Source organism: Orbicella faveolata, unplaced genomic scaffold (genome assembly GCF_042242905.1).
Source record: "Orbicella faveolata isolate gen_17 unplaced genomic scaffold, um_ofav_v1 contig_2, whole genome shotgun sequence".
In the NCBI taxonomy this organism is placed as follows: Eukaryota; Metazoa; Cnidaria; class Anthozoa; order Scleractinia; family Merulinidae; genus Orbicella; species Orbicella faveolata.
In genome coordinates, this window is record NW_028301547.1 from 836,245 (window position 1) to 849,613 (window position 13,369).

Here is a 13,369-nt window from a genome sequence, read left to right on the forward strand (position 1 = left end):
TCATAAGAGCCGCTATGTCAATAAGTGTTTCTATTTACATGTAACGCGGACTGTCTTTTTAGCTTACTTTGAAATAATTCTTAACGTAGGTTTGTGTTGTTAATCGGTCAAATCAGACTAACTTAATAATCTTAAGGTGGAGGTTGAAGTCTCCCAAGCACTAAACGAATGAAGTGGCAATAAAGTCACAGTATTGATGCCGGATCAATTCTTTCAAGGAATAATTAGAAGAGAACAGACATTCGATATACCGGAATTTTCCAGTGTATTTCCTTTTCTGTTAAAAGTAAAGTAGAGAATGGTGTCATCTGTCTGTATTCTTCTCTGACTCATTACAAAATACCCGTCGACGGTAAAGAGAAAAGGAGTAAAGTGGGAAAGCAATAATGGAGGAGAAACACTGTTTCCCGGCTATGAAGTATTTGCCTTACAGGGACACACTTGTGCGTGGAAAGCACCTACACTGATCGACAATGGCAAAGCAGGTTGTGCAATCAGAAGAGATCACGGTTTTCGTGAAAGTCGCATCCAGTCCTTGGATTCTTATTCTGGCTCTTTTTATTCGGCGAGGAACTGGACTTTCAAAGTGGTTGCCAAGCAACATGTCCCGGCCCTAAACGCAGATAAGCTGCGCAGAAGGTGCGAAAAGTCCTACGGGCTCGTATTTAGCCTAGTTTCTCGATCTTAGCTAATCTTTATTTATCTTTCTCGGTTATCAATTATTAACACAAAAATAATAATAATAATCAATAACAATAATACTTTTTTTATGTAGCACTGATTTCGTTTCTTAGCCGGCCTGCATAACCCTATTTCTCCCATTCTACTTTTTTATTAGAGGTAGGCATGTTAAACTGAAGCTACTCATCAAATAAGGATTAAATTCTATTACACACCTACTTGTAGAATTAATAAAAGTTTGTCCATAATTTAGTTAAAGGAATTTTGAACGAAATCGTCTACAAAACACATCGTATTTTCCTTCTTTTACAACAAACCAAGCATCTTCCGTTGTGGATACAATGCTCCAGTTTTCAAAAGTCAAAAAAAAAAAATTGGCTCATAGCTTATTACATTTATCTATTGTCCTTGTTTTACAGGCAATAGCCCTATCTTTGTTTTAATTCTTTCGCTGTTAAGTTGGCGTTTGTTGTTGTTCTTGTCTCTGTTGTTGTATTTGCTGAGTTCCTTTTGCTGTTTTTCCACCATCCTTTTGTTTCCGAATCTGACTTTCCTCACTTTCAAAACCAAGTTATCCAAGTTTGTTGTCATTCTGTTTCCATTCTTCAATTCCCCTATCATGTTACGTTTGTATGGTATGACAGGTTTGATGGCGTCCTCGTTGATTGTATTCAGCGGTATCTTAGGTCCCCTGGGTTGCGTTGTCAGCTGGGATGTGGGTTTCCCGCCAGGAATCAGACCGGAGATCGCTTTTATTGCGTTCTCTCCAGCTTTTTTGAAAAATTCTATGATGTCTCTTGACTTTCGTTGTTGCGCTGAGGCTAGAAGAATAAAAAATTCATGAAATAAGCTGCTAAAATAAGGGAATCAGAGCCCCCTCAAATTTTTGCAAATTTAGAGTGGTTCCAGACAGCTTCAGTATACGTCTTCAAGTTACGAAAAACTATTTAAATGTTTACCGCAATTTGGCAGTGAAAATGGGGGAGAGTTATAGGAACTCGTAGCTAAAATCAAAAAGCCGTACTGTTGCTATGGCATCCTGTTATTTCAAGAAAACGACATCAACTTGTTTTCATTAATTGTCCATTAGTTTGAGGTCATATTGTAGAACTGACGATCAAAGAATATCATTATCAATCCATCAAAGTGCGAGATCATAGTGAAAAATACTGAGGACTGTTATCAGTCATTCTATCGAAATGAATAGGCGGCCATCATACATTTTACATCATACCATTTTACAGTTGTGTGCTCAGTTACCTGGCCTATGAATGCAAGCGAGGCTGGAGGTAGCGCTGCTTTGATACAAATCTCTATACTTTTCTTGTTAGCATTAGAACAATTTAATTTACACAACAAAAGCAGTGAGGTCTGTATCAAAACAAGGTCACCGCCAGCCTCACTGCCATTCAAAGGTCAAGTTACTGAGTAGACAACTGTAAATTAACAAAGTGACATCAGTTTTTAATGCGTCTGTCCTGTTATTGATCATGAATTCCGTCATAACATTGTCAAAGTAGTCTGCGGATCCACTCGGCTATCCACAACTACTTTGACAATGTTATGACGAAATTCATTGTCAATAACAGGACAGACGCATGAAAAACCGACGTCAATTTTTTTTTTACAATGACAAATGTTTCAAATTGTCCGCTCTCGCTCTTTGACGCATCGCATAAATTATAACTTCATGTGTCTCTCTGCATATTGACAATGAAAATTACCCAGTGAGCGCGCAAGGATTTCTGCAGTTATCGTAAAAATGGTTTATTGTAATTGTGTGTGATTCCTTCCTGGTCAAGAACTCCTACATAAGGACTATATGCATGGCCAGACACCGCGTGACATGCGTATATCGACCCAATCAGGATCAAGCTTAAAGAACTAATTAGAAAACCGCGCCCTGCAACCTTTGATGAATTAGCAGTTTACGAGTGTCACGTGTGAAAAACAAAATCACTCTATTGATTGTTTTGCAAGAAATAACAATGACTTCAAAGAGTCAAATTAGGAGATGAAATTATTTTACGCTCAGCTTCATTGTCTTCTTGTCATGGCGAGCAGGTGTTACGGGTAACAACGACAAATGAACTGCCAAAGCTTCCAGGGCTCCCTTGTCAAAATATTATGAGTTCCAAAACAATTTGATGCGGTGTTTACCACGGCCCAAGCTACTAGACATAGCAAACAAAGAAAGAACAATTCTACCTTGAATATGTAGTTCCACTGACAGACCCATTAAGAGCAGAATCAGAAACATAGCTGGCCACAAGAGGGAGAGGCTAGTAACAGGTCCAGCATGTGTTGTTCACTGTTGCAAGAATCGAAACACTTTGACTCATTGCGAGCAAATCTCTGCGCCTCCTTCAATTTCTTCAAAGGCCAAGCTAAGATTATCTCTTCTCAAAATAAACCATCTGGTAAAGTTCTTGAGTGTCGAGTGCAGTAAACATGTAAGGAAATAAGCTGCTTATTTACCTATTCACATGTAATGTGACGTCGACAGGTATAAATATTTGACTACTGGCAAGTCACAACAGTTGTTTGCTGAGTTTAGCCAATTTAATTTTTTTTATTTAGTCCCTAAAGGGTACATAACATTGCGAGAGTTTTATAACTTAAATTAGACATTAAATTCGAAAACTGTAATGTGCGTTAGAGAAACGAAGACTTAGAGCGGAGTGCAGATGACTTCTAGAGGTTTAAACAAACAAAATTCGAGATGAAGACCTTTTTAACCTGTCATTCGCTAACAAGAAAATGATACATGTCATGATCCCATATTGCACCGCTTGGCTGTCACTGAGACGTGCAGGAAATGAAGAGGCTAGCTACGATAGTAATCACTTCCTTGTTTTGTGTTAATGTCTGTCACGTGTTAGCAGCTGTAAGTAGGTTTTTGCTCTATTACGCATATCTGGGTTATGGGTGTTCCACAATAATGGGAACAGAAGATCGTCAGATAGGGACTAATCTTCTGGTGTCCGGAATTGATCTATCTCAAACTCCCCCCTAGGCCTTCCAAAATTTTTCAATCCATTTTAACCTCAGAACAATCCCGCAAAACAGAGAGAAACTTTTAATTTTGCGATAAAATAGTTTTTATTACATAATCAGCTGCGCGTTACTAATTATGGCTCATGCTTCTGTGGCGGATTCCCTATCATATCACACCCGCTCTTATCGACTTACATTGGCTCCCAGCATCGTTTAGAGTTCAGTTTAAATTGCTTCTTCTTGTTTACAAGGCACTACACAACCAAAGTCCTTCCTACATAAATGATCTTTTATCCCTGAAACCAGCTACTAATTACGCTCTTCGTTCGTCTGCAAAATCTCTTCTGGTTGTTCCAAAAGTCAACTGCTCTACACTTGGGGATCGGGCCTTTGCTCATGCTGCACCTGTTTTATGGAACTCGCTGCCATTAACTATAAGAACAAGTAGCAGCCTCGCCATTTTCAAAAAGCAACTGAAAACATTTCTTTTTAAGAAAGCTTTTGACTTGTGGAAATAGTTTTAAAGTTTAGCATAGTTGTTGTAATAGTTTTAAAGTTTAGTGATTTCCATTTATTCATTTATTTTAACTTAATGTAAAGCGCTTTTGAGTATGTTTGTATAGTTCTAGCGCTATACAAGTCTATTATTATTATTATTATTATTATTATTATTTTTGCATGTTTTGATAGGGTTATAGTTTCTCGAAGAGTTAAAAAATAGATACTTACAATAAGCGATGATATAATTCATTGCATTGCAACTGAAGACTAGCTCGCCCGCAAAGGTTTGCAAGCATGCTGGCATGTTAAATATAGAATGTAGATGAATACGTTTTGTTAAGTAAAATGTCCATACGTTATTATACTGGGTGTAGTGGGTCTGTAATCTTAGATTGCGCAGGCACCTCCCATCTTTCAGTTCTAGTCAGCCTTATTTAGCAAAAAAATTTCAACGACAGTTGTAGTTGCAGTGACTCAAGATGAAAATTTTCACGCCAAAAAAACCCGCGTTTTCTGCGTTTGACGCTAGAACCCGGCTGTCCTTCTCTGACAACAGGACCATGTCATTGCGTCTTGAATCAGCCCGAGCTATTGTTCGCCACTTTGGATCAACTCAAATCGGTTCGGCTGGCCAGACCTGACAAATGGTATGCGCCTTCTATTGCAAGTTTGAAGAATACTGTCAATTAAAGCTAAAACAGTTTGTTCAAAAACTGCTCCACTGCTCCTTCGGTGTGCTCTGAAGTCATCTTCTCAACATCACTTGGTTTAATCCCGAATTTCGCTCCAATAGCTTTGGCAAGAGACGCTGCCTTCTTCAGGGAAGAGTTGACCTCGTCAAACACCTGTCGAAGCCTGTTCTGAGTTTCACAATGAGCGAGTAGTGCTTGGGCCACTTTGAACTTTAATGTGTTAGTTTTCTGGATCTTTTCCTTTAAAATGTCAATCTTGCTCGCCTCAGGACTTTGCTGTTTGACCTGAAAACCTTTCTCTTGTTTTACCTCAGGCTTCTGAGGAGCATGCGCTGCTCTGACCACGTGATGTTCTGTGACCGCTAGAGCTTTCAAGATTTCTTTGGGTTTATCGTGTGCGACTGTTGAACTGTTTTGATTGATCACCTTCTTCGTTACGTTAGGAGACATTGCTTTCAGTTGGAGTGACTCTGTATGTACTTGAGGTTTTTCTTTGGTTATCTTGATTTCATGTGTGGGCAGATCTTTATTTTCAGCTGTTTGAAGCTTTGCTGTTTTTATGGTTTCCACACTAGCGGGACTTTTCAAGTGACTGGCGTTAACTTGCACACCTTGCGCTGGCTTATCTTTCGTATTTAAAGCTTTTTCTTTTGAGGCCTTAGTCAGCGCTGCTTGTTCAGCAGCTGCTGGTTTCAAACTAACTTTCTTTTCTGCTTCTTTTTTTGACAAGTCTTGAACAGGAGATTTTGGGTTCTCAATAGCCTTTTTCGGAGAAGTAGCGTCTTTAATATGAGGCGCGTCTTTCGACGTTTCCGCACTCTTTCCAGCATCGTTCTTCTTGATCTTATCTTCTACTTTAACAATATCTTTACTCTTTATCTTCTTTGGTAGATTCTTATTCGTGTCTTTCTGAGGTGTTGCGTGCTGTTCTATTGCTGTCTTGTGACTTTGCTCCTTCTTGAAGAGAGCTGTCTCAATCTGCGTCTGTTTCGCATCATTCTTTGCTGCTTTCTGGCTCTTTAAGGAACTGTGCGGCGCTGATGGCTTTTGAGATTTCTCTGTAGTTTTATCTTTTACTATTTTCTCTGTTGCTTTATCCTTCCCTGCCATCTTTGTCGTTTCATCTTTGACCATTTTTTCTGCTTCTTTGTCTTTAACTACTTCATGCGACGAAACAGTTTGCTTGGAATTCTTTTGATGTGATTTAGCTTGTTTCTGCAACAGTCTAATTTTCTTTGGATGTGTGGAAGTTTTGGTTTTTTTGGGTGCAAGGTCCTTTAACACTTTTACAATCTTCTCATCTTTATGCGTCTTCACCTTCTCTTTAGCAATCTCTTTCTCAGCCTGTTTTCTTCGAATATTGTCCATGACTTTCCAGTATTTGTCCAAACCTTTAAGATGGAAGTATTTACGCAAAACACGTTGAGGCATCTTCGAAAGTATTTCGAGAACACGCTTGTGCTTCTTTGTCAACTTTCTGCGAACCCCATGTTTCGCGTTCGAAGAACGCGGAAGATCTTTCCCTCCTGCTTCTTGTGGCTTGGCGATGTCAGATTTCTTGCTGCCTGTCTCGATGGTTGCCTGCTCGCTTCCAGCCATGAATTCCACAAGCGCTCTGTATGCTTTCTCGGGGACGCCAGTTTGTTCTTTGTGATCCTTTGCTCTGGCGTCACTTCCAATCAAGGCTTTGACCAGGTTTTCTTTACTTATCTCATCACTGTTTGCTTTATGCTTCGGTTTTTTATCCTGTTGCTTGGAAATTCGTTTAGCTTTCAAAGCTTTTGTCTTGTCTTGTACCTTTTTCTTTGTATTTCGTTTCTTGACATGTTTGTCTGCCTGTAACCCATGTTTCTTTGACAAATGATGTGACTCTTTACCCACCCGTACGTCTTTTCTCTTGATCTCAGGAGAATCCTTCTTTTTCTTGTGATTATCTTCATGTTCACCGGCATTTCTTCGGACGATTAATCGACCTATATCCGATACCAAGTTCGTATCCGTTCGCACATCTTCGTCGTCCTCATCGTCAGATCTTCGGGACCGGTGATGCGCTCGTTCGTCTTCCGTCACCGAAATTCCGCTCTCTTGAATCAGCCATTGGTTGATCTCGTTAGCGAGTATTTTCGATTCCCTTTCGGCTTGCTCTATAAGTTGTTCAAGTCTTCGCGTTGCATCAAGACTGCCTAGAAAATAAAAAATGCGTTGTTAAACACCGTTCAATGATTTGAAATATCACCTGATTTTGGCTTATGTGACGTCTAGCGCAGTATGGTGTGTGGGTCCCTCCTAAATTTCAAATACCAGCGTAATACTCAATTGGATGCTTTCTTTCTTCCATCGCATTTACATCACGTGCACGTCACATGTTAACATCACGAGAGAAAGATTGTGAAAAGCACGGGAAAACAGCGCGCGAGCCTGGTGACGATTGGATTAATTTTTTCCTTGGTCGATTCAAAATAAAGACAACAGGTTTGATTTGTAGACTGAACATGAAGCACGAGTTTGTAGATTGCGTTTATAGATTATCGATCCGACAAACGCAAACCTAAAAACTATTTTCGATAGTGAACGTTAAAACAGTCTAAACTATTCGTGCTTACCTTCAGTCAGTTGTAGAGCGGCTCCGACAAACAAGACTAAGGTCAAGTGGAAAACTGAATTGTAGCTTGGCGTCATGATCTTGCATGCTGCGATAACAAACAAACAAGAAAAGATAAACATGGCACTGATCGATGGTTACTGTGGTCAGTAATAAATTCACCGCATGTTTACTCGCTATTCACCGCGTGTTATTTTGGGTTAGTAATTACCCCAGTTCTCAATTACGAGTCCTGCTTTAACTTGTGTGAGCTACAACGTAGATTGATCGATGACAATTCCATAAAAACTATCCGGTTTTTCGCCGATGTCACTACTTTCTATATGTGTGTATACTTTCACCGAAAGGTGACCTGCGATCAGGCGTTCTTTTGCTTTTTTTTTCGGGGGAATAAAAGAACGCCTGCTCGCAAGCGGTAGTTACACCCCGTTGAACTCTTCTGCGCAAGGTGAAATGTGAGGAAAGATGGGGAGGCTGGAGTTCCTATTCTCTTACTTGGCATCGTTACCCTTGCCGTTTAATGTCCTCTCTTAACGTCATGAGCAATCCATTATCCAGTCCAAAGGGAACAAAATTGGCCACACCCACCATATTTAAAAATTTCAATATATACAAAATTGGCCGCACCCACCATATTTAAATATTTCAATGTATCAATTCTCTCTATGAATAAAAAAACTTATTAGACTGGAAATGTATAAGAAACTAACGCACCGATGTAGCAACATTTGATTTCTATCTATCAAGATGATAGATTGAATAAATATTATGAACACTGTTTACACTGGATAACGAAACTACTGTAACGGATTGTTTCAAAATTTTGCTGGGTTTTTTAAGTATATAATATTTTGTTTTGGTTAGCTGCCACGATCGATAGCCAGTGCTGAAAATGTTAATCGATGTGCTTGAATGAAACAAAGAGAATATAATAACTTCAATTCATAAGTAAATATTTAGTCATTAGGTTTTGTTAAGTGGGCGGTCAAGTATCCGCGCGGGGCGGAAAACACCCGTCGTAAGAGGTTTAACACAGCTAAGTATTATTCTCAAAATACCTTTTGTAACAAGAAATCCAAACCATACCCATGCCCGCGCAACTAAATTAATGCCGTTCTCTGGTTAAACAAAAACTCATGTTTTAGACTAGTTTAAGAATCGTAAATTACACAACCGAGGAACCGCGGGAGGCTCTCGATTTTAGACAACAAAAAATTCAACCAGCAAACTTTCATAGTCACAGTCATCATAAATTTTCGTTAACACTAACTCTACATGGCAAGACACTTTGCGCAATGTGGTCCGGTGCGAGAAGTCCCATTTGAAAAAATTTCAAGCCTTGTACAACTGCTACATAAGCTTACCTCCGAGACCAGCCCTTCACTCTTTGTGCTATCACCTTTCGTACACGCACTTATGGAATAGACTTTTTCTTTCACATACCGGCAGAAATCACAACCCCGGAACGACCCGCTCTTCTACGAACAAAAGCCTTTCGATTTTTAGAGGGACTGCTGCAGTTATTGACGGAATTTTACACCAAATTTCAGGTGGAAAATCTCCTTGTTCTGCAAGATACAGTCAGGGTACCTGTTAAACGCGTGTTTAACTATTCATGTAGTCAGTGTGACATGTTTAGTGACCCGGGCTGTGTTTGTGTGTTCACTTGCCGATTGTGGATGTGATGTGTGTGTTCCATTGTTTGGTTGTGTCAAGGCCGGTCAAGGGCCCCATTTATAGAAAACAAATGCATGCAGTTCAGCGATGATTAAGCACATTGAATGGACAAAACCTAAATTTCAATCAAGTTTTTTTTCACAATCAGGGTACTAATAGAACGTACAGCTTTTCATAACTCGCTTGCTAACTCAGCGCATCACGTTCTTTGCAAACTAAACCCCTTATTTATTATGATTGTTATGTTGTGTTAGTGACCGACCAGTTCCTCCCAGTTTCCTTTTTTTTATTTAGCTTTATCACTAATGTTCTGTGGATATAGGAAGTATAACCATCGTTTTAGACAGACAACGCCGTTAATGCTCTCGGTGTCTTTTTACGACTACTCAAATGGTTTTCCCTCACAAATCGAACTGGTGGAATAATTTGCAATATTTTCCAAGCAAACTCAGTGAATTGTATCTGTTCAACACTTTTGTTAGTAAAGTTATCTTATGAAAACACTTGAATTTTAAGGAGAGTTTAATTTTAGTCAAAAGAAAATTTGCCTAATTTTATTTCCGTAATTTCCGTCATTGCTCGTGGTGTGAGTAGCCGAAGAGTAACAAGCGGGAAATCTGGTCGCGTTAAACTGGGGTTGTGTCGTAGGGGTTTTTCTTAGGTGTCCGCCGTACTAGGGGGGGGGGGGGGGAGGGGGGCAATTTTTTCAACAGGAGCTGCCCACTGTGACGTTAAACGTTTAACGTGACGCTAAGACGCATGCAATTTAAGTGAATAATTACCATTTCCACATTCGCTTTCAGATGAGGAGAGCTAGTTATTCTCGGAGCCCCTTCCTAGTTAACTACTGAAGCTAGTAGTCGTAGTAATGGGGTCAGTGACAGTAAAAAGTAACATTCCTAAACACAAGATATCTATTTCTCTCCACAGGTCTCTGCTCCAGTAAACCGTCTTTAAAACCGAGAGCAGGTTAACTGAATAAGATATATAGTTTAGCCCGAAATGTTACGGAGTTGTCTGCTTCTATGTTTCTCCACCCACTTTGAATGATTATTGTGGGGACAAGGAAGTCAACTGACATATCAGCCTGTGCCGGAAGATTAACAATAACCATGCAATCATGTTTAATATAACTTTCAACGTCATGTTATAACAGTCCACATTAACGTAATGTAAAAATAGATTTTGAAGCGTTTCATTGACGATTGTCTCCTAGTAATCTTCTCCTGACTTAGTTTTTTTCTCTTGCGATTGGGGAAAACTTCGCCAATTTACTTCTTAAAATGTACGTAATCGAGCCCCATGTGTTCACCAGCATGTACCAAGGCGACTTCTGCTTTCCGTATAACATCTTTGACGTTATTATTACCAGTTCGTGCTTTCTTTCTCAGCTTGGCAACCTTATCAGCCAGCGCGACATATTGCTTAGCAATTTTCAGCTTCTTTCGCGCCTTGTTCAATTTCCACTTTATTTCTTCCACTTTCGTTTTAAATTTCGGGACTTTCTCTAGCAACACGGCGGATGTCGACTCTATCTCTTTCCCAGGTTCCGCACCAGAGGCCTCGGCCTGTTGAAGCTCTGTGAGAAGTGAGCGATTGCTGTCACGTGGTTCGGGCTTTTTCTCTGAAAAGTTAAAAAGTAAATCAGAGATGGCTTAGCTAAATTACTTTCTTTCAAAATTTATTTAGGTCATTTTGCATGGCAAGGAAAATGTTCAAGCCACATGCTAGTCGATGCAAGCTGGTGAGAGGAGGCCATGCAGGAGCCAATGGCTGTTGCAAATTCTTGCAGTCCCTCGCGGACTTCCGATCTAAATGTCCGCGTTCAAGGTTTTCAGGTAAATCTGTTGCGTCATGCTACTTAGCAACACTACTACTGAACACTGCGGGCTCGCATCAAATTCTGACAAGATTCTTTCCGAAATAAGAACTTAGCGTTTTCCTGGGGAATACAAACTCAGTTTTATGATAGCTATAGCTCCCTCTCGATCACTTTCCCACATGGAGTTGTTAATCTTAAATTTGGACAGGGAGACTAACATTTGTCGCAAACGGGTCTGATTCAATGTCAATCCTTCTTTTTAAGAAAGCAAGTTGAGATTGAAGAAAAGTCGACAACGACAGGTGTTACATTGAAGCGGCCGTCGACAACCAGTTCTGCTGGATTCAGTCATTAAACCAAGACAGAACGTTCGGGTTATAATATCGCCTTTGTTTGTCGTGGAAAAAAGTTCTGGGAAAACTTAAGTAAATTTCAAATCGATGTTTAGAAAAATCCCTCACTAGATCGCACTTTTCTCCACTTGATCTATCACTTGAGAGTCATAAACACAGTAGACATTATATAGGTTACTAACAAAAGCCGAAATGTGTTCAGTCATTGGATAACAAAAGGAAACTAAAGCAACAAATCAACGGGTCGTAACATGAAAGCGCGCTCTGGTTTCACTCCTACCTTCCTTCTTTGCGGGTAATGCCGCTATCACTACTCCGAGGAAAATTAGAACTACTAGGTTGTCCAACCTCATCGCGGCCGTGCCAAGACCCTCAGTGCTGTAACCTGGTTATTTTTAACTGAGCAGTGATCAGAGTTATCATAGAAATCAAAGCCAAGAACATATACCTGTGAGATCTAATGGAGTGTGCGCAGTTGTTAAATCTTTAATATAAAGAATGAGATCCATTTAGTTTTCACAAGGAAGGCAGCAATCACCGTCAGTCGCTCAGTGACGGAGAGACAAAATCGAATCGTCTGTTAAATCAGGAAAGCCAAAGAAACTGTTTTATTTCCGACTAACGATTGAACAGTCAGTCTCGTTTCCATACGGTCGAGTTTTTTTGTTTTGTTTTCGAAAGCCAGCAAATTCTTAACGAGTGGAATAAATTAAACTACAGTCGAACCTCCCGTAATTGACCACCCAAAATGCCAAGTCCGGTCGCTTACGAGAGCTAAGACCAAAATTTTGCCTCATTAGCATATGAAATGGTAACTGCAGAGACTTACCCAATGTTTTAAATGTTTCATTGATGTCAAATATCAATTTCTAGAAAAAAAAACTGTACTTGCCACTGAAAAATATCCGTCTCTTATACTACCCAGTATTGCGCTAATGTTACGACAATTTATTATCCAGTTTCTGCGCTATTATACGGTCAAGTAGTCGCAAAAGAAAATTTCAAACTTTAAGCTCTAAAAGTGGTCGCGGTCGCTTACGAGAGGTGGTCGCTTACAAGAGGTTCCAAATATAGTGATTTGACTCGGAAACTTTTGGTATTTTGGAATAGTGGTGGCTGAGGATCAGGTTGCCGCTTACGATAGGTGGTCGCAACCGGAGGTAGATGCTCGAACCGTAATGGGGAATATTGGTCCTCGGTCATTTTTGCACAGACCTCCCCGCATACTGCCACGACCTCGGGCCAATATTTCCCAGTACGGCCCTTGGGCTCAGTTAGTAAGAGGTTGTTATTTTGAAATATCCTAAATTTCTGCTGAGGCGGGAAGATCGTCAAATCACCCATGGATCATGGGTTGCCTGTGCTCATTTCGTCTTTTTAGTCAGTGCTAGCCTGCGAGCAGGCTCTTAAAGCAGGCTAAGGGCCTGTTTACAAGGAGAGAGGGTTAATCTAGTAAGCGGGTTAACCTTAGCTGGAGGGCAAAAGATAGCCCGGGTTTACAAGCAAAATTTCACAGGTAGGGTAACCCTACAACCCGGGACAACTTAATGCGCGGTTACACTCAAAGGTTCTGGAAACAATTAGAAAGTTAACCCGGCTAGGCGGGTTAACCCTACCTGCAGTGTTTACAAGGGAAAAAGTAGTTAACCCCCCTGCCAGGGTAACCCTAGCACGTAGATGGGGTAACCCGCCTACCCGGGTAATCCTAGCTGCCTTGTAAACACGACGAAGGAAAGGGTAACCCCCTTGCTAGCTTACCAGTTGTCAGAATGAACCAGCGCAGTTGGGATGACCGTCGAATAATGGTAAGGGTTTTTCTAAAATCAGCAAACATCTGAAACATGGCGCTTTCCATTTGCAATTCGATTGTTTTCGCAGATGAGAGACTGGAAATCGGAAAATTTACCAAATGGTCTGGAAATTTTCATCGTTCCGTTCCGAACGGAGAAGAGAATGGGCGCGTTCCATTCGACCAAAATTTCCGAAAATTCCGGTTCAAAGTCAAATGGAACAGAAATTTCCGGAAACTCATTTCGAAAATTTC

The 13,369-nt window shown here is 40.3% G+C and overlaps 2 protein-coding genes across 3 annotated transcripts; both read right to left on the reverse strand.

The window, feature by feature from the left end:
* Window positions 1-674: 674 nt before the first annotated feature.
* LOC110062578 (uncharacterized) lies at window positions 675-9,080 on the reverse strand. Of its 2 annotated transcripts, XM_089289050.1 has the most exons (4): window positions 8,838-9,080; window positions 7,475-7,561; window positions 2,890-7,054; window positions 675-1,502 (listed from the first exon to the last, which is right to left on the reverse strand). In XM_089289050.1, exons 2-3 carry the CDS (start codon window positions 7,548-7,550, stop codon window positions 4,872-4,874), a joined length of 2,259 nt encoding a protein of 752 aa, XP_089145176.1. In that variant the 5' UTR covers window positions 7,551-7,561; window positions 8,838-9,080; the 3' UTR covers window positions 675-1,502; window positions 2,890-4,871. The 2 variants fall into 2 exon arrangements, with proteins under 2 accessions (XP_089145176.1, XP_089145175.1); XM_089289049.1 differs by lacking the exon at window positions 8,838-9,080 and having other exon boundaries at window positions 7,475-7,595.
* A 1,170-nt stretch (window positions 9,081-10,250) lies between these two features.
* Window positions 10,251-11,811, reverse strand: LOC110062577 (uncharacterized). Its single transcript, XM_020769501.2, has 2 exons — window positions 11,606-11,811; window positions 10,251-10,774 (listed from the first exon to the last, which is right to left on the reverse strand). The coding sequence occupies exons 1-2, from the start codon at window positions 11,676-11,678 to the stop codon at window positions 10,422-10,424; spliced, it is 426 nt and encodes a 141-aa protein (XP_020625160.2). The 5' UTR covers window positions 11,679-11,811; the 3' UTR covers window positions 10,251-10,421.
* Between the last annotated feature and the right edge of the window lie 1,558 nt (window positions 11,812-13,369).

What these genes read in the sequence shown, in the direction of transcription:
- LOC110062578 (XM_089289049.1), bottom strand. Translation starts at nt 7,595, where the DNA reads ATGTTTATCTTTTCTTGTTTGTTTGTTATCGCAGCATGCAAGATCATG. An exon ending in CGCTCTACAACTGACTGAAG is followed by an intron (nt 7,055 to 7,474) that starts GTAAGCACGAAT and finishes TTTATTTTCTAG; the next exon opens with GCAGTCTTGATGCAACGCGA.
- LOC110062577 (XM_020769501.2), bottom strand. Translation starts at nt 11,678, where the DNA reads ATGAGGTTGGACAACCTAGTAGTTCTAATTTTCCTCGGAGTAGTGATA. An exon ending in ATTACCCGCAAAGAAGGAAG is followed by an intron (nt 10,775 to 11,605) that starts GTAGGAGTGAAA and finishes TTAACTTTTCAG; the next exon opens with AGAAAAAGCCCGAACCACGT.